Raw genomic sequence first — 25,136 nt, 5'->3', positions numbered from 1 at the left:
ACTCTCTACGAATCTCTCACAGGCAGAAACAACCAACCCCTTCTTTCGCTACACGTCCGGCCGCCTGGCTATACAATGAACAACTCCAATTGCAAAGACGATCCGTCAAATTCAACATTCCTGCTCTCCAGCAAGCTGCTAGTAGAGTGCTTGGCAACCAATGCATCCAGATGACCAAGCTACCGGAGGGAATGTAAAACAAGGTACTTTCTCTGAAAATGGAGAATCGTGAGGAAGTGCATGATGAGGGATTTGTACATACTGGTATGCTCCATTATCCCAAGTTTCTGCTATGCGACATTTGTTGACAGGGGTTGTAGATATCAAGCCCAGCAATGTGTTAATCAACTATGACCACGGCAGTGTCCGTTTTACAGAGATGTCCAATTAGCAGATTTTGGAAGCTCAGTGCACATGGACTCTCTTCACGCACAACATGGTGACCCTAGTGGCACACCTTCAAATGCAATGGGCCCTGCAACAGACATTTGGTCTTTTGGTGCGATGGCAAGTTAATCCTCAGTCGAAGTCTAGACTCGAGCATTAACGCCATCTACCATACAGCTTATCAGTCTTTCTATGGGGGATGGCTTTTACATCTTCAAGCCGGACGTTCCTGCAGACCATGATGAGGACGACCTCAGAATTCTCATGAAGTCTCATAGATGCTTCGGGCCGTTTTCAGAATCATACGAAGAATTTGCCGACCAGCAACGACTGGCTGTCCTTGTTTGGGTCATGCAGAACAGCCCTCCCGAGACACTGCGACCTTTTCATCTCACCACATCCCAAGAAATTTACCAGGAGGACAAGGTACTAAGAGCAATGAAGCTTGATCCTCGGGATAGGCCGTCAGCACGGCAACTCTTGGAAGATGGATGGCTTCATCAGTTTTAACCACTTGCAGTGCGAGGTCGACCCCAGTTCGGACGTCTTAGCTGTAAGACCGTGCATTGATATGATGATTAGAATAGAAATCAATCTCGGTTAGTCTACTGCTCAAATTATCCAGGACATCGCACTCAATATATGTGATTCTGTCCAACAAACCCAGCAGGACAGTTTTGAGGGGATACTGCCTCAGGCATCAAAATTGCAGACCCAAAATGGTCAATTCTTCTGTTTGTCCTCAATTTGAGCAGCAAAGTATCCACAACAATCATCCACAGTAATGCAATTCAACGCATTCCATCAGAGCTGACAATGTTTTAACCTGGGTCCAAGTTCGTCTGGGTGCTCTACTTCTCAAACTATTGATGGTCTCGGGTCTGGAACGCAATGCCTAGATTTGTCTCATCGCTCGGGCCAGATACCATATCCGGCGTCTGTGATCATCGCCCTCCCATCAATCTGAGGTGGAAAAGGGCACTCTGGAACAGGGAACGGCATCTTAATCACCACGAATTATGGCTATCACACTCACTACTGCATCTTTCGCACCTGAATTTCTTTTGCGCGGCACGGACTGAAATTTTGCATTCGTCGCCAACTGGCGATCCTTTGCCGTCTTGGACTTGTCACACCAGTGCCGCGAACACGGATGTCGAATAACCGATCAATCCTACGGACACGATCCGAAGAGGACCTGATTCTGACGAGCTGGCTCGACTGTGGCTGACCTGGAAGAATGGAGTTTATTGCCGTTCCGTCACCCCAGAGTCCAGACGTCCTGCCGATCAGGAGAAAGTCGCTCAGAAGTGATGTGATTGGGCGTCGGAACCCCCTGTGGGCCTTGAATCCATGGATTTCAAACGATATTCGTCACATCTGATAAATGGGCATACCTAATAGCAGGGATGAGGCATCACGTACAAGGACAGCGACTTGCAAGGTCATCACGTTGACCCTCTTGCGTGGATTACTGGAGCTTCATCGTTTTTGGAACCCAGTGGATGATTGTGCCGACCAGATCATCAATGGTTTGCGAGATATATTCGTCATGGTGTACAGGCTGATCATCCTGAATTTTGAGGCCAAGGACGATCTTGAGCCTCGAGTCTCGACTCTTCTGGCAACTGGTCGACTCACCAGGGTCTCAGCCATATCCGTCATCTGCAACAGCCCGCGTTTCACAATATGTATCATCGAACCGCCCATTCAGGGTTAATGGTACCTATCTACCGAGTGATGATGACATATGAGGTGATACCTGGACCAGCACATTGCCGTGCGGCTTTGTCGCTGACCTCCGTTCTTGTTGTTTCCATCAATGGTGGCTCCACAGGGAGCACCACAGCAGACCGGGAATCCCGTCTCGCAACGGGCATGGACCCTACATCCGAAGCCCTGACCAGCCTGTTTCTTGTCCTGACTCGAAAACGGATGGATAGACTTTTTCATCCAGTTGTTGATCAATTCCTTTAATGGTTTGTGCTGGAAGTTCTCATCTATAAGAAGACGCCTTGTCTCCCTTGATTTCTTCGACTCCAAGCTCGCTTTGTCTATCGCAAGCTTGACGTTCATTTGAAGACAACTTCTACTTTCATTCTATCTTCGAAGTCCTTCACTTTTATACATCGAAATGAAGCTCTCCATTGCAGCAACATTGGGCTTTTTGGGCTGTGCCCTCGCCTTGCCCGCACCTGTTGCCAAGGAGGCCGACCTGCCATTCCCTTCCCCAGCTGGTGGCTCTGGTAGCTCTGGCTCTGGGTCCGGCGGTTTTCCATTCCCTATTCCTTCAGGTCTACCTAGCGGCTTTCCAACTGGTTTTCCGTTCCCTATTCCGTCCGGCATACCAACTGGGTTCCCATTCCCTATCCCATCCGGCCTGCCCACTGGATCCGGTTCCAGCGGTTTCCCCGGCTTCCCCGGACTGGGTGGCAGCGGAGACTACGAAAAGCGCGAGGAAGCTCATCGCCGTCGCGACAACCCATCCGGCAACTTCCCCGGATGGCCGTGGCCATGGCCGAAGCCCAGTGGTGGCCATCACGGATGGCCAAAGCCGACTGGCTCTCCTTCCTTCCCTCCTGGGGGTAACGGAGGCACCCCTACTGGCGGCTTCCCAGGCTTCCCAAGCATCACACCTACGCCTACTCCCAGCTCGACTCCTACTCCCAGCGCAACTCCTTCCGGCTACCCTTTCAGGGGTTGAGTGAGCTTCGGCAACTCCGGTCGACAGTGGAAAGTTGAGGCAATCGACGATAATGGGTAGTAGGAGCAAAGGAAACTGCGACGCTTTTGGTACACTGCTGGATTGGGTACCTGAGGATTTATTTATATGCTGTCCTTTTCTGTTCTAGAATGGTCTTGATTTGTGTATCTAGAAAGCAGCGAAGTTTTGCAATCCACATACAGTCCTTCGAACTGAAGATTTATTTAGATAGTTTAGACATGGCGTAAAAGAAACTCGGGAAGCCCAGAAGTCATCCGGCCATCATGACAAGTTTAGAACCGTCTAGTTTGCGCTGGGTTATCAGTTTTTCTTGCTTGAGAAGCTGCAATACAATCAGGGATCATCAGATAGCAAGCAGTGTATTTACCGAGGAGCATGAAAGGCGGTAGCGGAGGAGTACACAGCGAGTCAGATTCTTTTTGATTAAGTAATGTTAGTGAGATGAGTCTGAAGTGAGCTGATCACTTTAGCGCTTCTAATTCCTTGCCCACCATCTTAACCTCACTTTCCCCGTGTCATCATTCCTCAACTCGATCCACCGCCCCTCCCTCCCTCGTCCCCCTCGCGCGCGCACCCCGGTGAGGATTGAGTGAGATGATTTGGATTGTCATAGGCTGGATTCTGTAGGCTGAAGAGCTTCCAAACAGGATATCACATTCCGCGAACTCAGCTGCCCCATCACACGATTCGTAGAGTCTCATGGAATTGAAAAGCTCGCATTATCAATCATCCTTCACCGCGCAACAGGCGGCCAGATAACCTGAGCAACACCCACTAAGGGATCCGAGACATAATAGCAGAACAGATCTTTTGTGTACCGCAAACTGAAGGCTATATACAAAACAAGCTCATCTTAGCTTCACCAGTCCAGATCAGAAGCTGGTTACTAGTCCCCTAAGACGGTCTTTCTACATCCAATTCTCAAGAACAGGGTATCAGGGTATCAGGGTATCTTCTGATGCTCATCATTCTCTCTGCACTAAACCATACATAAAGGCTAGGATGCAGAGTGGAATGCTCTACAGCGGCTCCCATATATGTCATGAGAAGAATCAATGTGTAGAGGAAAGGGAGGAGGTGAGGGTGATGTAAAAGATCCACCAGCCCTTGCCCTGAGCCCTGGCCCTACAGCTACCTAAGTCTGAGGCGGATATGACGTCCCTTAGCAACGGCCAACGGGCCTGCCTTTGAACCTTGGTACCTTAGTGGAGTAGTGAATTACGAGGAAAGGCAACCTAACCTTTACTTCATGCGATCATCTGCTCCATCTTTGTCTGGAAATCAAACACATCCTCTTCATCTAACTTCCTCCTGTCTTGTCACTCAAGCTTCATGTAGAGCACAATGCCCTCCACCCCAGAGACTAGGAAACGCGCGGTGGCGGGAATCCTCGACCGACTTTCCAGACGCAATGAAGCGGTTTTGACCATTTCGCAGTGTCAGCAGATAGGCGTCAACGTTGTTTCTATCGAGCTGGAAGAGCCTTCGGCCTCCGCCCAACGCCCTCACTTTTTTTCAGGCCATATCCAGAGATTGGTTTGCCAAGCATCCTATGGAGCCTGATCACAGACAGCTTGTCGAGCAGCGGAATCCACACCTACTGTTCCTTAAGGAGTATGACGCCGAAGTGGCTTCCAAGTCCGGTCCTGACGCAACCCTCAAAGAGCGCTTAGCGGCTCACCCTCAGTCCCGTGTGCGGCAAATCGGGATGATCTTAAACCATCATATCTGGCATGCTCTACGAGTCGACATGCCAAAAGGACAATCAGTGTTGATACGAGCTAGAGAATGGAGCTACGTCAAGTAAGTGGAAGTCTCACACGCTTTGAAATGCAGGATCTTACATGGAACCTGTCTACTACATAGCATGGACGAGAGTCCTACTCTTTCCGAGATCTACTTGGGCTATAGACCGTTAGGACGCCGGTCAACACACCCATTGTCCGCACTCTTCGAGGTCGATGATCAGCGGTTACCGCATGTGACGATGGTTGTTGAGCATTACAGCGAGGAAGAAGCTGGCGACGGCATCCTCACCCATGAGTTGGCTTATATCCTTCTGGCGATGCAAGTGCGGTACTCTCAGCCTGAATTCAGGGAGTACAAGACAATCCCGGTCAGTAGCTTGCCACACCTCTCTCTTTGATTGAATTACACATAAGACTAACTTGGAGCAGGTTCTACTTCTATCCTTCATGACTCCACAGCACGGGAGGATCATGGAGGCGTATCTGGAGGGCGGAAAACTCACACTAGGAGTCAGTCGTATGTACAGCTTCAAAACGAACAGTGAGGCTCCGTTTGAGCTTTTCCAAGGTTGGCTTCTCGGCGACCCAGTCGGCCTCACATCAGTCTCTGAGACGTCTGACAGGGCAAGCCACGAGACTCAGATCGCCCAGGAGAGGACAGCTGCGGCAGGATCACCTGAACCAAGCGCCACGTCTGAAGGAGGCAAGGGGAATAAACGTCCACTTAGAAGTCAATCAGCGAAATCTGGCGGGCAGAAGAAGCGTCGCAAGTGACTGATCGGATCATGGTCAGCGGTTGGTCATGGTATCTTGGTCAGCACTACGACCACCCTTGGCTCCAGGGATTTGAACATAATTGAAGCTAGATCAAAGAAACTCAAAAAGATCTAAAAACACATTTATCTATGGCATCGCATATTTTCCGACTGCTTTGTATCCTATGAGAGCATGCGCTCGCTCTTATTCATGATGTTCATGATGCAACGGACCCCGGCAATTCGTCCCCAAGTCTCTCTGGCAAAACTGCCCTTGAAAACTGCAATTGCTTCCGCTCGATATGGGTGATCGCACCTCAAAGTCATCCATCCTGGTAGCATCTGTTGCAAGGTCGACTATCAACACGCATTGGACGATTCATGGACACCGCAATGGTCATAACTCATAAGCAGGCCGGTCTTTTGTTAGAGGACAGTCCGTAAGTGTACCTCAATAACTCTCCAGCTGATGTCGAGTATGGGTCTAATGATGCCTTTACATTAGCTGCATCGCACGTAAATACCTCATACCGAGGGAATTCCTGTTATGGAAGCACCAGGACATAGATCCGGGCAATCTGAGAATCCTTCTGGTGAGTAGAGGCCTAGCTTCCAAATGCCCCTACCACCTTCCTAAGATACCTGCCACGATGGTCTTGCCAGGTGTAACCACCCAGCCTACAGGGCACCTTTCCCAGGAGGACTATTCACATTACTTCATCTGAACTTCAGACATTCACTGTCAACCATGCCTGGTCTTTTGCATCCAGATGGCATACTCTGCTTGAAGTACACTGGGTATGAGTCATGGCCATTTCACCTCGACCGTCTACCAGCTTTACGATCTTCTGCAGCGTCGTGAGACCACACAACAGTATCTCCAATTTTCCGGAAGTGACCAGCTCGCAATTGATCGGACCCACCGGTACGGATTCATCAGATTCAGCCTGCCATTATCCTTCTGAAGTACTGGTTGTCACACTGGTGCCAGGTTGGGATCAAGAGGACATTGCGGTCTTCTTTCGTATGATGATGGTCGATGGACAGCTTATTCTCCATGCAGGTCGGCCGCGAGTTTATCGCTCGGTCGTCGCTAACTACTAGGCTCGGGGATTGGGCCAAGGAGCCCACTCCAGCTGTGCATGGCACTGGCAGCCCCGAATCTCTCGAGCAACCTGAGAGAGCCCGGATGGCCCACGGGACCGATCAGGGAACTCCCCAATTTGGAACATTTCAGAACCCGGGCCCAAGAAGGTAGAGTCCTATGTTAAGGGGGTGATTCCATTCGTTGTTGAAGGAAGTCCATATTACTGTGATGCAACATTCGCAGCTTGAATAAGATTATTTCCAGTTTGAATTCAGCAGGAGGTGACGAGGGGAGGTAATTCAACTTAATGCGGAGTGCTATGGATATAGATACAGTCATGCAGCATGCACCACTACCAAAGATTCTAGTCCCATTTCCTTACTCCATAGAAGGATTTCTCCAATTAAACCGCCTGCCAATCAGACAGGCACCTATCTATATTTTTCCAATGATCCGCATGATGCATCTACCATACTCCGCCGGATAAATGGCTAAAATGCTAACTCCATTCCCCTCATATTGTCCCGAACATACTCCGATTACCCCTCTCAAGACTGCGAACAACCAACGTAGCCCCTCACTTCTACACTTCCAACACCCACATCTATAATCTATAACCAAGTAACCCGCGTATACAAGCATGGACTCCGTCAAAAACAAAGTCTACGCCGTCACCGGCGTCGCAGGGATCGGCCTAGCCGTCGCGCAGCAACTGCACGCCCGCGGCGCGCGCCTCTCCCTCGCCGACATCGACGCCAACGCTCTAACCAGCGCATTCGCGAAACTCGGCTCCGACAGCGAGACGGTCCTGACAACAGTCGTGGACGTGGGGTCCTCCACGTCCGTGGATGCGTGGATCGAGGCCACGGTGCAGAAGTTCGGGCGGCTGGACGGCGCGGCGAACATGGCGGGGACGATTGGGCGGAAACATGGGGTGGGGAAGCTCGTGGAGCAGGATGACGAGGAGTGGGATTTTCTGCTTAGGGTGAATCTCACGGGGTTGATGTATTGTCTGCGGGCGGAGGTGAGGAGTATTGCGGCGACGGCGGGGGAGGGGAGTATTGTCAATGCGACGAGTATTCAGGGGCTGAGGGGATTTGCGCTGCATGCGGCGTATTCGACGACGAAGCATGGGGTTGTGGGGTTGACGAAGAGTGTGGCGAAGGAGGTTGGCCCGGCTATTAGGGTTAATGCGATTGCTCCGTAAGTTTGATTGTCTGATTGTCTTCTGGGATGTTGCCTGATTGTCTGCAGGGGGTAATCCAGACGCCGTTGCTTGACAAGGCTCGTGATATTCAGGGTACGCTGAATGCTATGCCCACGATTATCCCGCGCATTGGCACGGCGGATGAAGTCGCGCAGTCTGTGCTGTTTCTGCTGAGTGATGCCTCGTCGTATACGAGTGGTTTGGTTCTGAATGTCGACGGTGGTTGGGATCCTTGAGCGGGATCTGATCTATGAGGTGTAGTTAACACATGAGCAATGTATGTCATCATTTATCAAGTAGCGAAAGGGTATCTATAAGCTTTAAGCGTTGTACAGTCGGACCGTTCGTCTATATCCAGGAAGATGCGATACGCCAATCATGTGTAGATCGTCACATCAGAACATATGCCACTGTATCTGTCAGCTCAGAGTCTGCGTCATTCGGCAGAACGCGTACCAATCAGAGCAGATATACTGAGAATATAGTTTGGACGGCTACCCATTCCGCTGTTCTCTACGGCTCTGCAAGGGTCAGTTGATGCCTTCCCCTTGAAGGGCAGTGCACATACTTTGCTACTGGCCATCCGTCCTTGTACTCAAGGTAACTCCAGCCCAAGTGTGCGTCCTGAGCATGTCAGTACTGCCATTCCTTGGTTGTGATCCTACTCACATCATCTTTGAAGCCCATCGATGTATTCACTGCCGAGTCAGTACATCACACACAGAGCAAGGAAGTGACTCACAGTAGTGATAATACAGAATCTCAGGGCGCTTCTCGTTCGCAGGCAACACACCAATTCCCCCAGGCGCATAAACAGCACCATGGTTCGAGGCGTAGACAACAGTCCCACCGCCATCAGTGAGGTTCTTGCCATCTTTATCCCGAAAAGGTCCATTCACACTAGCCGACCTCCCCACACGAATCTCATACCTATCCAAATCAGCCAGCCTGACACAAAAAGCCGCACAGACGCAACCAACTCTTGACCCATTGCAGGGAAATCCTTAGCATTTTGACCGTCCCCAAACCGACAGCACTTCCCGTGACTAGCCCAAAGATAATAATACGGCTCCCGGAAACTCAACCACGACCCTTCTATTGGCTTGGACTTCTCCGACGGCTCATACGCAAGATTGATCGCGCGCGGGTGCTCCGCATCCTCAACCGAGAGCAGATCCCCAGCCAGGGGAACCTGGAAAATCCCGTGCCAGAAACTGCCGTAGTTCAAATACGGCTTCCCCGTCGCATTGTCGACGATAAACGATGCATCGATGGCGTTCGACTCGTTGTAGGGGTAGATGTGCGACAGGCTCCCGGACCCCGTGTTGATCAGCGCTCCGTGGTCCGTCCATTTCCCACTGTCGAGGGAATCGGTCGTCGCGACGCCGATGGAGCTGTTGCGGCTGCCCCGGCTACTGATGGTGTAGTAGCAGTAGAATGAGCCGTTGTGCTGGACCGTCGTCGGCGCCCAGGGTCGAGTCCGGTTCTGTTTCTCGACGATGCTGGGTCCATCTAGGACTGTTCCGACCCTTGTCCAGGGCCCGTCGAGACTCGAGGCCTTGCTGATGGGGATGTGGACGCCTCCCATGAAGAGGTAGAAACTGTCGTTGTATTCGATGATGTTGGGGTCGTGGGTAATGACATTGCCCTGGTTGGGGAGGGGGTACTTGTCAGTATTGGAGAAGAGGGTTGATTGTTCTTTGGACGATAAGGATGGCGATCCGACTACTGCTTGGTGGAAGAGTAAGGATGCATGTAGCAGGAGCTGTATTCGAAACATTGCGGCGTCACTTTCTCTCTTTTGTCGTGATAAGGACGTGACAAATTTAAGGGAATTGACCACTAACGGTCTCTTGAAAATATAAGCAGTCAAGACACAAAGCTCATCATGATCGAGTTAACGGAATGATACCATGTCACAGACGCCAAGACAGTGATGAGATGGAAGCGTCAACGGTCTGATTGCACAAGGCATGAAATGGATGCCTAGAGAGTTGGTGATGATAGTGTCTCGACTAGCCTTGCAGCTAAGTTCAGAAGAACAATCATACATCATGCTAAGACAGCAGTGTTCCACACTAGTCGAGGGGTAAACAGTTTAGTGCATGTTTCAGATTAAAACAGAAGCTTGTTAAGATACAGTATTACTTACTGGTAGGCTGATGCCCAACTGGATCACAGCATTACCCCCCGTGGATGATGGTGCCATTTTTCCCTGTTGAGCTGGAAGCAGATTCTCCACTTCAGCGTCAGGGGCGGGAGCCAATGTCATTGTGAGAATGGGCCCTGAAAGTAAGGCACTTAAACTCTATGATGTTACTCCGTACGGAGCATCCGATTGGGAGGTGCCTTACAAGCATGGCACCTAAGCATTCAAATACATAGCCATAGTCAACCAATATTCTCCTATTCTATGCTACTTTTGAGTACGTGAGAATATCGAATGTCTCTATTCAGGACCTGAAAATAAATACGTCAGATTGATTACCTACATTACTGTACATGTGGAGCCCTTGTAGATCAGTGGATGTGCAGGCGCCGGGGCCCGGGACCAGCAAGCTGGTTGCTAAGCTCATGTCAGTGTCTTCACTGCCTTGATCATGCTTCTGAAGCTATGAGAACATCACTTCCTTTATCGACGATCATGTTATATCATGCTACAATATGTACAGGGAAGAGGATATCCCGATAGGGATCAACCCGGGTGAGATCAGACCTTCGTAGGCCAAGGGTGGACCACATCACCACACCCACTATGGCGGAGAACGCTATCATATCCGGCCAACAAACGCTCGTATATCGTATACATAGAAAATTAACAATAATACATCACGGATCGTTATCGGTTCCAGCCCATATCAACTTGACGTCATTCTCCCAGAGTGATCCCCGTCAAGTCCGCCCAGTCAAAGACCTCCAGGAAGGGGTCTATCTCTCCATAAGGCTAAATTCCACGCCATCAGACGATGCGAGTGAATTGGATAAGGTTCAAGTACTCACCACGATACCGAAGCCTGGTGATTGAAGAGCGCCGTTCGGGTCTGCGGCAAGAGGAGGCGCCATACCAGGGCCAGGTGTCAAACTAGGGACCTGTCAGAGAAGGGTGTGTCAGCGGAGTGGACGAATGCAAGTAATAAGGCAGCCAGCATTAACCTGATCTGTTCCGAAGCAGCCCTGCCCTCGATCGCCCAAGTGCGCGCAATTAGCATGCCGTGAAAAGAGAGTTTGCGCAAAATAGATCACGCGGTCGATAACCTCTTGTTTATAGACATTCGCCTGTGCCGGCCACAATTTCGCCTTGACCAACGCCAGGAGCGTCGACATGAAGAAGTACTCCTTTGCGCCCTTGACCACAAGAAGAAGCCGCGTCTCAACAGAAGCTAAGACCATCTCGAGCAACGAGACGAGGGATTCAGGAAGCCCCGGTAGTGTGTGAGTGAGGAATGTAGGAGAAGATGCTACGAGTAAATGTTAAGAAATGACGCCTGATACGATCTCTTGAAATTCGCAAACAACGGGTCACTCACCGTGGGCGCTACTCCCCGCGTGCAATATCTGACATATTGTACAGAATGCCTGCATGGTCCACTCCCCAAAATTACAGAGAGACAATTGTTTCGACGTTTCATGAAGGCGCTTTTGGTTGGAAAGGATGAGGGTGGCAACCTCTAGGCGTGACCGGGCTGAGGGTGCAAAGAGTGGCTCTCGTGGGGCTTCGATTGCGAAAGGCGTATGAACAGACAAGAGACTGTGAGCGACTTTTGTCTCCAGAAGAGATTTAAGTAGAGTGACTTTGTTCTTGCTCTGAAAGTCGTCGTTCTCTGCAGTCGGCCAAGCCGGGATCTTCTGAAGATATCTCCCGAGCTCCCAGTCCAGACGTTGAATCTCCTCGTAGCGGCAGCTGATCCGAGGAGAATGCATCAGAGCGCACGCTTTGAGGCGCAATGGGAGTGATTGCGTGAGAACTGCTTGGAAGGACGAATCGGTAATTTCATGGAGCGGCCTCTCTCCGGGAAGCTCTGTACTGGTCTCCTGAATTTCATTGTCGTTGATGTTCGAGGCCGGAGCTGTATCATAGTCCGATTCTTGAACCGAGGGGGGCATTCCCCGTTCAAGGGCAACCTGAAGGTCGAGTTCGACAATGGTCGTCCAGATCCGTCTGCGCATTTCCTTATTAAAGACGGAGATCTTGGTGTACCGGCTAGGATCGCGGTGATATCCAGCTATCATGGCCTGTTTGACCAGCGTTCCCGTAGCAAGCCAGGCATGGCTCCGTTTCATCCCGAAACTATTTTGGGCAATGATCAGGAGGATCTGTATTCGGAGAGCCGTAATCTCTGGCCGTTTGATATGTGCGTTATCCAGCCACTTTTCAACGTGTAGAACCCACTCGACCGGAGTATAGCACTTGAGGCTAGCTTCGTTCTTCAGCTGGAGAGTATCAAAATCTGCTAGATTCCAAGCGCAGGCAAGAACTAGGAGGAGTTGCACGACAAAGCCAGTTGATACCAAATTGGGATTGTCCTTCTGCGCCCAGAACTCGTCCAGCTCCTTGAGAAAGGACGGAACGTGAAGGATGCGATGCGTGGACTCGATACAGGTCAGATACAAGACTACTAGTTCATCAACTGTTCGACGGGTGGGCAGCATGTCGATGAGCGACTTTGTGTCGGGCACTGGGAACGACTCATTCAACGGCTTTCTTTTCCACAGACCCCGCTTTACCCTTTCCAGGTCGAAGCGCAGCTGTGTAAGGTTCGGACTCGACAGTCGCACCTCCTCCGCAAATGACCTGATGTCTGGGAACTGCCACAGCATTAACGAGCAAGAAACTCAAACGGCATCTGGCAGGAACTTACCTGCGCGATCAAGTTGGCAAGTATGCCCGACCCATTGAACCGAGTTTTGGTCTCCTTACCTCGCATCATTATACGCGGCAGGATATCTAGCTGCTGCGAAGGAGATGCAAGCTCATCGTCATCTTCCAATGGCTGTGGCTGTGCCTCGTGCCGATTCTCAGGAGGATGCCGGGGCCGCTGAAGCACTTCGGTGTTCACATACGGTTCCTGGTTGACACCCGCCTTGGGGGCCCCGAGAACAGTCTCGAGAAAGCTCCGTTTCTCTTCTCCATGACGGCCATGCGGTGTAGATGGCAGTGGTGGTGGTTGTGACCGAGGCGGCAGACTGCTTATCCCCGAGTCCGGGGTAGTGAGAGCGGGCGCCCGATCGACTCGGGGCATCTGAGCCAGTACTGTGGAACCTCGGTCGGAGAAGACGGGCGATGCAACTGTATTGGGTTGCTGCCACAGAAAGCCATCCTCATAGGTGCATTTGGTAGGGGTCTTGCTCTTCAGACATCGGCCGCATGTGGGATATTCACGATCGCACCGGAGCTTTCTGCTGCGACATTGCGTGCAGGCCATAGTCCGTCTGCGCCTCTTGCGCACGCGTTGCTCTGGTGGTCGGGGCTGCTCCGGGTCTGGAGGCCCCATTTTCTGCTGAATTTCTGTCATGATCGATAATACATTATCGTCATTATTATGTTGGAACCGACGACTTCCAACGATGCTTCATTCTCCTTTGTCATTCTTTTTTTTCCCTTTCTCGAAACTTACCAGTAAGCGGGCGCAGGCTCGGGGCTTTTCATAGGGAACAAGCGGAAACGGTTCAGCAGCTTACGTGTGTGGCCCACCGGGCTTCTTACCCGAATCGGGCAATCCCCTCCGCAAAGGTCTCACTTGTTGTCGTATTAGGAGGGAAGTGAGGCCTAAGGGTCTCTCTCAGGCACCAGATCGTCCTCAGCCGTCTTGCTTGATCCGCTCAACTTCGACTCTATCACTGGTCTCACTGGTGGTCTAGAGTCTTAGTCTACCTACCTTAGATAAGGGGGGTGCGTCTCTTTTCAAACATCGACAAATAAATAACGCCGGAAATCCACATAAATCAACCACGGAGCGCTACTGTCTCGCGTTGTTCTTTACGGCAATCATACCATACCATGGACCTACCTTATTTCAGCCCGTCTATAGCCCTGCCTGTGTCACTATACTCACTCCAGTAATCTCGTTGCCTAAGGGCATCATATTCAAAGAGGGATGATTCCTAAGCTTAGTGTCAGCAAGGCGTACTCCGTAGTCTGCCGAATTTTGACAACAAGGCTACGATCTACCAGCGAGTCAGATTGCAAGCCTGACAGCAAGCCTTTTCCGCCAGCCCTAGTCCCCCGGGCCATCCGTGTTGAGGTGCGTAGGAACGCCGAAGCTGAAGGATCGCTCGGCGCCTCAGCGCTGTCAGCCGTGGCTGACGTGAAAGACATCCTGGTTATCTCCTCGTCTGTTATTCCAATTCTCATTTAAATTAGTAAGGCTAAGGTTTCTTAATCACTCTACCATTATCTAATCACCAACTCGTCAATTCTCGAAGTCGATCAAACCCTCCCCTAAGCTGACTCTCCGGATGTACCACTTTGCCCTGCAAAAGGGTGTATTTCACAATACCCTCGCAATGTTCCGGCCGGACCCGCGCCAGCCAGATCATCTGCTGCTCCTTCTTGCGATAAATCATAACATTAGCCGCGAATTTATGACCACCGACATGTGAGACGAAGAATATCCCGACGCCCCCGGGGCGCTCGTCATGTGCATCGCGATATAGGTCAAGAGGACGCAGATGTCTTTCAAGCTCTTTCTTGATCAACGGCGCTGTGATTCCACAACGGGCGTCTCGCCTCTTATGCGAGCACAAGAGCACGACGTAATCATACTCGCACGGTCGTGACATAAGTGCAGAATCCGACTGTGAGGTTGCAGCGTCCTGCGGTGTGTCGATGTAGCGGTCAACCAGCTCTCGCACATCCTCGGTCTTCACGCAGTCCACAAACGTGAATGACGGTAGAATCAGAACTGTATTTCCCTTGTTGTCCTTCTCGGTCTCTAGGTCCTCTGGCGAGCGGAGATTTGACGCAGATATCATCATTCGCTGGATCTGTCAGAAGACGATACCTAAAGCCCTGGCGAGAGACGTACACCTTGTCGCGGCTTGACAGAGTCCAATGCTTCCATCAAGCTGCCCTTTTCTTGCGTCACTCTTTCAACCCAGTCTGACTTTCCCGTAGCCACCAGCACGTGTGTATCAAATCGTTTGATGTGTCCATAGAGCGGCGTCAGGCTCTCGATTTTCACCTTGGACGGGAATTCGACCGTGCAATCGACGCAATCTTGCTTGCAGTCTGGTCCATCCTTTGTTGGATCAACGGTTGGAAAGATATACTCTGTGTTGCGCTGACCAAATGACAAGAGTGCTCGTAACATCGTGGTCGGGATCTGCGATCGCGACTGGGCTACTCCGTAGATGATTATGATCAACAAAATAGAGAGGAGTTTATCTGATGGCCGTCAAATAAATCTGAAGAACACAGGCGACAATGGTCAAGGGTTATCTGACTACCACTCCTATTATAAATACTTTCCAATGCGTCAACTCCGAGCTGCATAAGACCGAAAATCCCGAGCTGGCGTTATCCCCGAAAGTTGCTGCCTCAAAGACCAGCTTCGGGCCAGAATATGTTCTCGGTCTGGAGATGCCCAATCGCCTGTCTTACTAGTAGTCACGGTGCATTTTTGGCACCATATAAACTCACGTCGCATGTAGTTCATTGTCTCTGCGAAATGCAAGGTGATTCGAGTAGGCTTACTGCGCTGTGGCCAGCACCTTTCAATACAGCTAACTCTGCTTCATTATTTGCTAATTCACATCTCAGTCTGCACCAGGTATGCAGCCACACAAAGGCACAATCAAATAAAGCAAACCTTTCCCAAGTTCTGATTTACCTCAATTGCATCAAAGAAAACACACGAGGATAACCCTCGAAAACTGCCCTATGCCCTATGCCCTACGTCTTTCCCGTTGAGGCTGTCATGTGACTGTTCAGTGGTAGTGACGCGCTACGTCTACGTCACCCGCGCTGTCAAACCCGCGTTAATTGATTCGCGACCGCGTCAAGGGCCGGTCGACTTGCCCGCTCAGCAGAAGATATGCCTGAACCACTGATATCCGTTCCAGGAAACTGTCACTGCGATAAGATCTGATGATCAATTGAGGCCGGACATGAAAAATGGCGAGTGTCGCCATCTCTGAGATCGTGACCCAATCCGCCAATTTGCGCGCCGAACTGAAAGAGTGGGAGAGGGCCTTTGCAGCGCAAAACGGTGGGAGGAAAGCAGAGCGGAATGATATCAAGAAGGTTCCTGAGATCGGTATTTTCACCTTCAATTAACTGGAGTCATACTCTTACGCGGAGAACACTGACACTGCACCATAAACAGCTGCCAAATACAAAGAGTACTCTCGACTGAAAGCACTCGAATCGTCCTCAGGAAACTCAGACGACCCAAAATCTGTCCAGTTAGAAGAACGACCTAAGAAACGCAAACACACATCGAAGGATGGCCCGGATACTGCTCAGAATGCATCTACGCCACAAAAAACCGCCAAAGGTGCTTTCGAGACGCCTTCTAAGAATCGAGTCTCAAATTCGCATCCTTCCCAGATCGATCCCTATATCTCACCTACGGCATTGCGCAGACTCTTCAGTCCATCAACGCACCGTACACCGCTAAAAACAGCCATCGGCCCTACCCCTCAACGCGACGGAAAGGCTCTAGGTCTTTTCGACCTCTTATCAGAATCCGGCGGAAGCACAGCAACGCCCTCAGCAGATCGCGTGGCAAGCGTACGTACCGCAAATGTCCAGACCCCGTCGAAACGAAAGACTATGGACACAATCATGGAAGAAGACGAAGACGGAGAAGATGAGAGCCCCAGAGCCGGACGCACTCCCGCATCGTCCGGGAAGAAGTGGATGTTGTCAGCGCTATTCGCGACCCCGACCACGCTCCGCTATTCCGCAATGGTTGAGGATTACAACCATATTAGCGAAAGGAATCAGGACTCCCAGACCAATCCCGAGGGCACCGCCAACGACGTGACCGGGTCCGGGACGCCGTCGTTCCTGCGACGGTCAAACTCAGCACGATACGCCGCCTCTCGCTCTACCAATCCCAACGGCCTGAGTCCGATCGCCGTGCGCAAACCGCCCCAATTTGTTGGAAAGGGACTCTCGGCGCTAGTGCAAGGACTACGCGACATGGAAGAGGAACGGATGGAAGACGAACTGGACGTCCTCCGCGAGATTGAGGCGGAACAGGCAGCACTGAACGTCGAAGTCGCCGATAGCCAGGCGCCCGCTGAAAACATCGGACGGCCCTGGAAGAAGAAGGGGCAGAAGCGTACAACGCGTAGGGTGCGCATGAAACCTGTCATCTCGAAGCCGGCCTCAAAGCCGCAGGGCTCGACGTCGGACGATGAAAGCGAACACCATGCTGCTGATGACAATGCCGCAGAGCCTGCAGCAGTCGCCGAGACACAGCAGCCGAGGACGCTCGACGCAGCCTTTGGTGAAAGTCAAGATGAGAACTTTGACGATGAAGATGATCAAGTCTCGCTTCACACCATGTCGGAGCCAGACCTTGATTCCGATCCTGACTACGGGGAGGATATCAAACCTGTCACGAAGAGCAAGAGCTTCTCGGAGAAGATGAAGGAAGCTATCGGGGTTGTCCAGCCACAGCCAGCAGAACGCCCGGCGAAAGCCACCAGGCCGGTGGTTGAAGAAGAGGAGACCAAAAGGGTTCGTGCGCGCAAGGTGAACCCAGAGGCGCATGCAAACTACCGCTCTTTGAAGATTCGAAACAAGAACAGTAAAGGCCGGGGCGCTGGACGCTTTCGCAGGAGATAGGCGGGGGCGGAATCGGCCACGCAAGGTCTGCATCCACTGTACTCACGAGGAATGACTACAACACATACAGCATTGAAGATACCACTTGGCCATATATGCATTAGTCTATATTTTACAGCGTTATTCTATCTGACATGCCTCATTATTCCGTAACCACAAGTGATCTCCCGGCCTTCCACGTATTAGTCAGGAATATATCTGTCCCGCGCATATTGTAGCCGTCTCGCTTGCGCCAAGGCATCTCTCGATCTACCTGGGGATTGGTATCCCCGGGGCCGGTGAGGTTTTGATACTCTCCCGCGGAATGAGCGTTGTGCGCCTCGGTAGACCGGCGTCGCTGTCCGATCAGAGACCCCAGAGTCTCCCCCAGCTGGGCGTGCCAAAGGACCACCAGGAGTAGTATCCTCGTACTGAACGTGGCGATCCCAATCCTCCAGAGACGTGTAAGGACTCCGCAACCAGGCCTGCAACTCATGCAAGAACAAGCGCGCATTGTCTCTCCCTAGGAAATCGCGCAAGAGCTCTTCAGCCTGCCCCGCACTGCCCTTGATATCAACAGTGCGGAGAATCGCAATAACATACTCGAGTAAGAACTCGGCATTATTCCCCCGTCGGCTCCCAAGGCGCTGCTGTCCAGGCCGAGCCACCCGACTAGGGCCTGGTTCAGCCTCTTCTTCCGGATTCAAGAAAGTAAACACCCTGAGCTCACGCCGTATCCATTTCCGTGCCCGAGAGACCAGCTCTTCGTCACGATTGAACGATTCCGGCGATAGTTCGCGGTACTGAGAGAGTCGGTTCGAGCCGACTCTGAGAGAGTAAAGCTGATGACGGTAGACATATTGCCGCCTTATAATGGGATCGTCCGGCTCCTGAGGTCGTGGGCTTTCTGCGGGGCGTCGTCGGTGGCGAGGACCACGGGGTAATCGCCCTCTGCGATGAGCAGGTATCGAGACAGGCGCATTGGCAGCGGATGGAGGAACGGGAGGTAGTTTGTAAAACTTCGGTCCTTGAGGGTTCTCAAGCTCGTACTTGACAATGTGAACATCACTCTTGCCTACGAATGTCAGTATAAAGTGAACCGAAAGCGAGGGTCGATTGCAGAGATAGGGAGGCATACATAACGGACAGTTGCGGCGCTGTTCCAGCCAGCTCACAATACATAAAAAGTCGAAATTCGCATGTGCGCAAGGCACCGTGACAGCTGGTTCTGTGATTGCTTCCAGGCAGATGACGCATGGGTTAGCCACATCGTCACCATTGTCCTCTTGCGCTACTTCTTGGAGCGTCTTCTGCAGGATCTCCTGTCGCACGTCGACATCTCTAGACATCAGACATTAGACTAATTTCCAACTTAAGGGAATCGATCTGTGGCAGTTTTGGTGAAATGAATGTCATCGGCGAAGAGAGAAAGCCGCTCGGTTGATACTATTACTGCGGGCGGCGGTCACGTTGTGGCGGGAAAAACCAAAACTTGCGGCGAGTCGACTTCCTTGAGATTCACCAACGCAACTCGCAACGCTGGAACCATGGTGGAAAAATGATGAGGTCTGCCAAATCTGCCATCGCTGAAAATTACTTTGCTCCTCTTAGCTCTGCCGCAAGTATGGCACGAGGGAAAGCCAATGGAAATGGCTTCTTGAACCATGCGAATGGCAATCAACTTATCTCACGTACCATAACAGGGTTGAAGCGCTGGTCCATCATCAACAGAGATTTACCAGGTAGGAGATCTGTTTTCGCCTGGACTAAATATCTTGAGCTTCATTACTAACTCTCCATACAACAGCGGTATCGCAGGTAAGAGCTATTCATGTGTACGACTTCGACAACACCTGTGAGAGCTCCCTTTCGCAGTTGCTTCTGTATTTCGAAGCTCATATTATGCAGTATTCCTGAGTCCCTTGCCGAATCCGCAACTTTGGAACGGCCCGACGATCGGATTTCTACAAAGCCTCGAAAGTTTTACCAATGGAGGATGGTGGCACGACCCGGCATTGCTCGCAGCTACAGGAGAAGGCATGGAAAAGGAGGAGCCGCGAGCTTGGGATGGCTGGTGGAATGAACAGATTGTGTGACTTGAAATGTCTAGGATGGTTTGGTATGGTTCGCTGACTGGCCGCAGGTACGGCTGGTCAAGCTGAGTATGGAGCAAAAGGACGCCCTCACAGTACTTCTGACGGGCCGAAGTGAGAATGGCTTCGCGGACCTTATTCGACGCATGGTGGACAGCAGAAAGCTGGAGTTTGACCTCATCTGTCTCAAGCCTGAAGTGGGACCCAACAGCGAACGCTTCTCAACCACCATGGAGTTCAAGCAGACCTTCCTTCAAGACCTCGTTCTCACTTATGAACAGGCCGACGAGATTCGGGTCTATGAAGATCGAGTGAAACAGTAAGCCTCTTGTCAGACGCCGGTGCCTGAGAGATCACTCATTCGTTGCTTAGTGTCAAGGGCTTCCGAGACTTCTTCGAGGATTTGAACAGGTCGCTGCAGGTTGTGCCAGCACCGCGGAAGCCGATCAATGCGGAGGTGATTCAGGTCGCGGAAGGATGCACCTTCCTCTCCCCTGTAGTTGAAACTGCCGAGGTACAGCGTATGATCAACTCCCACAATAAGTCAATCCGCGAAGCTACATCGAATGCGACACGGTCGCCATATGGTCGTCTGCGCATCAAGCGCACCATTTTCTACACTGGATATCTTATATCTAACGCAGACTCGAATCGGTTGATCAGCCAACTACTGACCCCGCTTCTGCCTTCTGGGCTTGCTGAATCCAATGATGTGAAGTATATGGCTAACAGTATCCTCATTACCCCGCGCCCTGCCCCTCGATCTATTCTGAACAAGGTCGGCGGCATTGGCAAGAAGCTCACCTGGCAGGTCACTGGGACTGCCGTCTTTGAGAACAAGGTGTGGGCTGCTCGAGTGGCCCCTGTTCCCGCGACGGAGAAGTACTACACAGAGAATCCACTACCCGTGATAGTTCTAGCTGTGCGCAAAGGCGCTCGTCCTATTGATGCAGGCAAGATTCAGAACTGGCATCCTGTACCAGCTGAGAAAGCTCTGACTTTTGAAACTGTTGTTGGTGAGAAAGTTGTTTTGCGTGTGGAAGAAGAGAATCCCCATGAGGGCGAATGGGAGAGTCAGTTCTTGAACAAGAACCGCAAGAGACGCCATCAGCAAGAACGTGATCAGGATATCCTGTATCCGCAATCCAGTCAGAATGATGAGCCGCTATCCCAGACGAGGCCACAGCCATACTATAATTCCCGTTATGGAGGGAACAGCCGCCATCATGATGATGGACCACGTCGTGGTGGCTCGCACCGCGGTGGTCGCGGCCGGGGAGGAGCTCCCCGTGGTAAGGGCCACTCAAGTCGAGGAGGCGGGCGTGGTCGAGGCGGGCGTGGGCGCGATGGCGGTCCTGCTGGCTATCGATCCTTGGATGACCACGCTGGATATGATGCCGGTTACGAAGACAAGCCTGGACCGGGGGCGGCGCTGGACCTGTCATGAACTACTAATACTGAGCTGGCGATTAGGGTTTATTTCCATGGGAATTGCTGCATCTTATTTGTCTTTGATAATATCCATTGTTCCTGTGGTCGATCTCGGCGTCGGAGTCTTATCTGGGGTGTGAAATGATGCCTTTCAATTGATTGATCCAGCATGGCGGCCTTTGTACTCGCCCTTTGACATTCCTTGGGAAGTTTAGTATCTGGCTTCTGGGTCGAAATGAATCCACCGGACGTTATGTTGCAGATCACCAGCCGTGGCATTTCTCGTATTCTCTTACAATTAGCAACTAGGTATTTGAAAGTGATACAGGGCGTAGTCCTGAAATATATGGAACGTGTCTCCGTCTACCTGTTACATCCTACTGTGTCCCCTGTTTCTGTCTGTCGGTTTAGCTTGCCAGGGGGAGCCATTCAGAATGGAATATGCAACCGAAAACCGCTGCAGGAGGCAGACTGCAGAAACAACCGTGCATCAGTCCATCGGATCATCGGATACTTTTGCCTGAACAGTGGCGTTCTTTTCTTTTCTTTCTAGATGGACAACTTCATAGATATCTATCTAGTGCCTGTCTAAAAAAGCTAAACCTCCGAGTCATTTAAGAAGGATCGAAAGGGGATCGAAGCTCCACTATCGTCTCCATGTCTATCCAGACTACTACTCTCTGTCCTCCCTGAGGATCTATCTATCCTTTACAACACATTCCTCAGATGATCAGACCTTCTCCAGGCAAGAAACATTCTCGCGCACATTCGGTCCCTGGAATCTAGACCTTTCCTGCCTGTCCACCCTCAACTCGTTGCATTTCCCCCTCTTGCGGGTTCCGCTATATTAGCGCCATGTGGCTAATTAGACCCTTCTTGGCTGTTAAACAGACCCAATCTAGGAGAAATGAGTTCATCTCGTTAAGGAACGAGGGTAGCCCCAAACTTTGGCTAAAATCTCAGGTCGCACTGACGCCGTACTCGAACTGGTCGATTCTCCGTTAGTCGGCTGCACTGCAGAATCGGAATGTCTGGTGACTCCCTTTCGAGGGTCGAGATTGAGTCTCGGCTAAAGTTGGACTCCCACGATGGCTAGGAGGCAAATACGATTTAATTATTCAATGCGCTTGGCTTTAATACAGGCCCTTCGCCCTGGGGGGCTTATTTTCGTCGATTTTAGCCCTAGATGGCCAAATCAGCATGCTTCCGGACCGAAGTCCCTTTTCCTACCGGCTGATTGCCGTCTCCAGGTGACTCCACGGGTTTGTGAGGGATCCCCCTAGTTCCCATTGCAATCTATTCAGATTCTGCGGGGACTCAAATACACAGAGCGGCCCCATAGCTCTTGCGGAGAGGACTTCTGATAAGGGGTCAGTTGTGAGGTGTAACTTTACTGTCGAACACTGTCGAACAATACTTTTCCCGAGCAGGAACTGTCGATAAGACGCCTTTCCTATTGTTTCAATGCAAGACGATGGCATGAGAAATCATCAATCAACATGATAACAATGATGATGCGTTCCTTCATCCTTGGGAGTATTGTCCCTACTGTGGTCGGACTCGTTGCGCAGCATGTTTCTGTGGCCAACGAGATGACTTCTCTCACGCTCCTCTATCAGAACAATTTGAATGCATCGGACGCCTCAAACCACATCGGTGCGATCCTACTTGACCCAATGCACCAGCAAGATGTGCGTGATGCATGTCAGGAATTCGGAGAGACACTGATCTCCCAGACAAGCCTTCGAGACCACAAAGAGGATTTCAAGCATCTCTTTTCATGGCTTGCACACACAGGAAAAACAAATTCGGACGCACACTTTTATATTCGTGAAGGCGTGCTTTCCGTTCCCAAAGACTCGGATGATTTTACTGTCTCCAACTTTCCGCGGCGAAATGCAAGGCTTCCCGTTTTGTGCACCCAGACAGGCAACGATTCCGTGATTGAGGACACAGACAGTCGTCCGAAGCAGCTGCGAGTAATGTCCGAAGGCAACTCGTATATCGGTTTCCGCGATCAAAAGTCGTTTCGCTTCTTAGGTATTCCATATGCCGACCCTCCTCGGCGCTTCCAGCACGCAACGCTCTATTCGCACAGAGGAAAGACCATCCGCGCGACCAACTACGGTTCTGCATGTGCTCAGGGCAGCGGCGGCAGTGAAGACTGTCTGTACCTGAACATCCAAACGCCTTACATACCCAAGAAGGGATCGCGAGACGGCCTGAAGCCTGTCATGTTCTGGATTCATGGCGGTGGCTTTACTGGAGGAACAGGCGCGGATCCTCTTACAGATGGTGGGAATCTGGCATCACGCGAGGACCTCGTGGTTGTCACATTCAACTATCGGCTGTCGACACTGGGATTTCTGGCTATTCCTGGGACTGATATCACCGGGAACTATGGAATCGCAGACCAGATTCTCGCCCTTGAGGTACTATTCCCTCTTTTTCCTATAGATACCCCCACGACTAACGGTCACAGTGGACTATTAAGAATATCGCGCAATTCGGAGGTGATCCAAAGAAGATCACCATCATCGGTGAATCGGCCGGCGCCGGCTCGGTTAGAGTGCTCCTAGGGTCTCCTCCTGCTTCAGGAAAATTCCAAGGCGCCATTGCCATGTCGAACCTGGGCGGCGGTGCTGGGCTAGGGCTGGAGAGCGACTACGCAACGACATACAGTTCATATCTCTCAATCGACGAGTCGTATAAGCTCGCGGGTCCGCAAATCTTCTCTGAAGCAGGCTGCAACAGCGGCAGTCTTGAACATAAGATCTCTTGCCTTAGGCGTGTTCCTGCGTCGACCCTGGTTGGATTGCAGACTGTTGCGCGTTACGTCGTTCAAGACGGCCATTATGTGACAACAAAGGAGCTCGATCTACTTCGGAAAGAGGTCACCACTTCCAACGTGCCGGTCATGTTCGGCATTGTTGCAGACGACGGCGCTTCGTTCAGCACGTACCCCAAAACTCCTGTTAGTTCCGAGCTTGAAGGCATCCAAGCAGCCCTAGGTATCAGTGAGAAATATGCCCAATCTGTCATCGACTCGGGTCTATTCCCATACCACGATACGGGTAACGTAACGCTGGACTCTTTTAACGTGTCCCAACGGGTAGCGACAGACTTGCAATTCCGTTGTATCGATCAGGCCACTGTATTTGCTGGTGTTACCTCTGGGGTGTTCCAGCCTTCATACTTCTACCAGATGCAGAGGACAACCGGTGGCTACGACCCTAACACTCTCGGCGGCCCTCCTGCAACGCCAGAGTTCCCCAATGGCGACCCGGAGCTGCCCTACTTCCGTCTTCACGGCGCAGATCTGCCCTGGGTCTTCGGAACGCTCACCACCCTGCGCGAACCCCTTGATCTCTTTTCCATGCAGCTCGTGTCTGCCTACTTTGCCGAGTTTGTTCGATCCGGCCAACCGAACCCTGCGCCGGAGTACCTCCAGGCGCGCGGGTATAAGCAAACACTGGACGCCGTCAACAATTTTGATCGATGGGAGCCGGTAACTCACTCCGAGGGACCGTTGCAACTCCTCGACTATCCTAGTGTGCAAGCTCCTTTCCAGGATCTGGCGCAGTGTGAATTCTTGGGTTACCCGATCACGTATTACTTCCGTTAACTTTGACCCGTTGTCAAGTAATTGGACTTGGATCCATTGGATCGGTTACCGGTTAACACATTCCAATGGGAATTGACTCTACCCAAAGTCAACGCAGAGAAATCAACCGATCTAATACATTGACGGGGTCGTTGTCGACAACGCTTGTAAATGGCCGGACGACGACATCATAGCATTTATGCCCATAACAGGGTTCCCATCATATACTCATATACATTATGGCACGAACGGTGCACCAGAACTAGATCAGCAGAGTTGCAAAATCTACAATCCATCTGAAGTGGATGCCTGCATTATCAACAC

General features: G+C 51.4%; 11 protein-coding genes across 11 annotated transcripts; 7 read left to right on the top strand and 4 right to left on the bottom strand.

Annotated features, from left to right (window-relative positions):
- Positions 1–292: 292 nt before the first annotated feature.
- Positions 293–897, top strand: P174DRAFT_462451 (putative serine/threonine protein kinase; the record flags this gene model as incomplete). The annotated part of the gene is made up of 3 exons (XM_024830127.1): positions 293–339; positions 378–507; positions 565–897. 3 exons carry the CDS (start codon positions 293–295, stop codon positions 895–897), a joined length of 510 nt encoding a protein of 169 aa, XP_024680545.1.
- Positions 898–2,108: 1,211 nt separating this feature from the next.
- Positions 2,109–3,297, top strand: P174DRAFT_443958 (extracellular proline-rich protein). Its single transcript, XM_024827958.1, has one exon. It carries the CDS (start codon positions 2,522–2,524, stop codon positions 3,089–3,091), a length of 570 nt encoding a protein of 189 aa, XP_024680544.1. The 5' UTR covers positions 2,109–2,521; the 3' UTR covers positions 3,092–3,297.
- Positions 3,298–4,456: 1,159 nt separating this feature from the next.
- Positions 4,457–5,634, top strand: P174DRAFT_462450 (uncharacterized protein; the record flags this gene model as incomplete). Its single annotated transcript, XM_024830126.1, has 5 exons — positions 4,457–4,648; positions 4,725–4,915; positions 4,979–5,228; positions 5,290–5,377; positions 5,429–5,634. The coding sequence occupies 5 exons, from the start codon at positions 4,457–4,459 to the stop codon at positions 5,632–5,634; spliced, it is 927 nt and encodes a 308-aa protein (XP_024680543.1).
- A 1,623-nt stretch (positions 5,635–7,257) lies between these two features.
- Positions 7,258–8,219, top strand: P174DRAFT_443956 (SDR family NAD(P)-dependent oxidoreductase). The gene is made up of 2 exons (XM_024827957.1): positions 7,258–7,905; positions 7,956–8,219. Exons 1-2 carry the CDS (start codon positions 7,343–7,345, stop codon positions 8,143–8,145), a joined length of 753 nt encoding a protein of 250 aa, XP_024680542.1. The 5' UTR covers positions 7,258–7,342; the 3' UTR covers positions 8,146–8,219.
- A 262-nt stretch (positions 8,220–8,481) lies between these two features.
- Positions 8,482–9,885, bottom strand: P174DRAFT_443955 (endo 1,5-alpha-arabinase; the record flags this gene model as incomplete). Its single annotated transcript, XM_024827956.1, has 3 exons — positions 8,482–8,839; positions 8,890–9,761; positions 9,822–9,885. Coding segments are annotated over 3 exons (1,171 nt in total), but the record flags the coding sequence as incomplete, so codon positions are not given.
- An 893-nt stretch (positions 9,886–10,778) lies between these two features.
- P174DRAFT_423090 (putative C6 transcription factor) lies at positions 10,779–13,422 on the bottom strand (the record flags this gene model as incomplete). The annotated part of the gene is made up of 5 exons (XM_024825103.1): positions 10,779–10,853; positions 10,910–10,999; positions 11,063–11,367; positions 11,437–12,715; positions 12,769–13,422. 5 exons carry the CDS (start codon positions 13,420–13,422, stop codon positions 10,779–10,781), a joined length of 2,403 nt encoding a protein of 800 aa, XP_024680540.1.
- Positions 13,423–14,308: 886 nt separating this feature from the next.
- Positions 14,309–15,219, bottom strand: P174DRAFT_375335 (sucrase/ferredoxin-like domain-containing protein; the record flags this gene model as incomplete). The annotated part of the gene is made up of 2 exons (XM_024822620.1): positions 14,309–14,893; positions 14,935–15,219. The coding sequence occupies 2 exons, from the start codon at positions 15,217–15,219 to the stop codon at positions 14,309–14,311; spliced, it is 870 nt and encodes a 289-aa protein (XP_024680539.1).
- Positions 15,220–16,022: 803 nt separating this feature from the next.
- Positions 16,023–17,821, top strand: sld2 (the record flags this gene model as incomplete). Its single annotated transcript, XM_024831284.1, has 2 exons — positions 16,023–16,164; positions 16,234–17,821. 2 exons carry the CDS (start codon positions 16,023–16,025, stop codon positions 17,703–17,705), a joined length of 1,614 nt encoding a protein of 537 aa, XP_024680538.1. The 3' UTR covers positions 17,706–17,821.
- On the bottom strand, positions 17,783–19,115 carry P174DRAFT_393553 (RING finger domain protein). Its single transcript, XM_024823599.1, has 2 exons — positions 18,823–19,115; positions 17,783–18,759 (listed from the first exon to the last, which is right to left on the bottom strand). The coding sequence occupies exons 1-2, from the start codon at positions 19,031–19,033 to the stop codon at positions 17,888–17,890; spliced, it is 1,083 nt and encodes a 360-aa protein (XP_024680537.1). The 5' UTR covers positions 19,034–19,115; the 3' UTR covers positions 17,783–17,887.
- Positions 19,116–19,308: 193 nt separating this feature from the next.
- P174DRAFT_462443 (rRNA 2'-O-methyltransferase fibrillarin-like protein) lies at positions 19,309–21,224 on the top strand (the record flags this gene model as incomplete). Its single annotated transcript, XM_024830125.1, has 5 exons — positions 19,309–19,426; positions 19,492–19,539; positions 19,593–19,774; positions 19,828–20,096; positions 20,150–21,224. 5 exons carry the CDS (start codon positions 19,309–19,311, stop codon positions 21,222–21,224), a joined length of 1,692 nt encoding a protein of 563 aa, XP_024680536.1.
- Positions 21,225–22,599: 1,375 nt separating this feature from the next.
- On the top strand, positions 22,600–25,021 carry P174DRAFT_254931 (putative carboxylesterase). The gene is made up of 2 exons (XM_024821470.1): positions 22,600–23,640; positions 23,691–25,021. The coding sequence occupies exons 1-2, from the start codon at positions 22,708–22,710 to the stop codon at positions 24,831–24,833; spliced, it is 2,076 nt and encodes a 691-aa protein (XP_024680535.1). The 5' UTR covers positions 22,600–22,707; the 3' UTR covers positions 24,834–25,021.
- The last annotated feature ends 115 nt before the right edge of the window (positions 25,022–25,136 follow it).

The sequence above is a fragment of the Aspergillus novofumigatus genome (genome assembly GCF_002847465.1).
Source record: "Aspergillus novofumigatus IBT 16806 chromosome Unknown P174scaffold_6, whole genome shotgun sequence".
Taxonomy (NCBI): domain Eukaryota; kingdom Fungi; phylum Ascomycota; class Eurotiomycetes; order Eurotiales; family Aspergillaceae; genus Aspergillus; species Aspergillus novofumigatus.
Note: the sequence above shows the minus strand (reverse complement) of the source record. Positions and strands in the feature narration are given on the sequence as shown.

Excerpts from the sequence above, each read along its gene's own strand:
- P174DRAFT_443958 (XM_024827958.1), top strand. The coding sequence starts at position 2,522 with ATGAAGCTCTCCATTGCAGCAACATTGGGCTTTTTGGGCTGTGCCCTC.
- P174DRAFT_443956 (XM_024827957.1), top strand. The coding sequence starts at position 7,343 with ATGGACTCCGTCAAAAACAAAGTCTACGCCGTCACCGGCGTCGCAGGG. Across the intron at positions 7,906-7,955 it reads AGGGTTAATGCGATTGCTCC|GGGGGTAATCCAGACGCCGT; the intron begins GTAAGTTTGATT and ends TGATTGTCTGCA.
- P174DRAFT_393553 (XM_024823599.1), bottom strand. The coding sequence starts at position 19,033 with ATGTCTAGAGATGTCGACGTGCGACAGGAGATCCTGCAGAAGACGCTC. Across the intron at positions 18,760-18,822 it reads GCGCCGCAACTGTCCGTTAT|GCAAGAGTGATGTTCACATT; the intron begins GTATGCCTCCCT and ends TGACATTCGTAG.
- P174DRAFT_254931 (XM_024821470.1), top strand. The coding sequence starts at position 22,708 with ATGATAACAATGATGATGCGTTCCTTCATCCTTGGGAGTATTGTCCCT. Across the intron at positions 23,641-23,690 it reads ACCAGATTCTCGCCCTTGAG|TGGACTATTAAGAATATCGC; the intron begins GTACTATTCCCT and ends TAACGGTCACAG.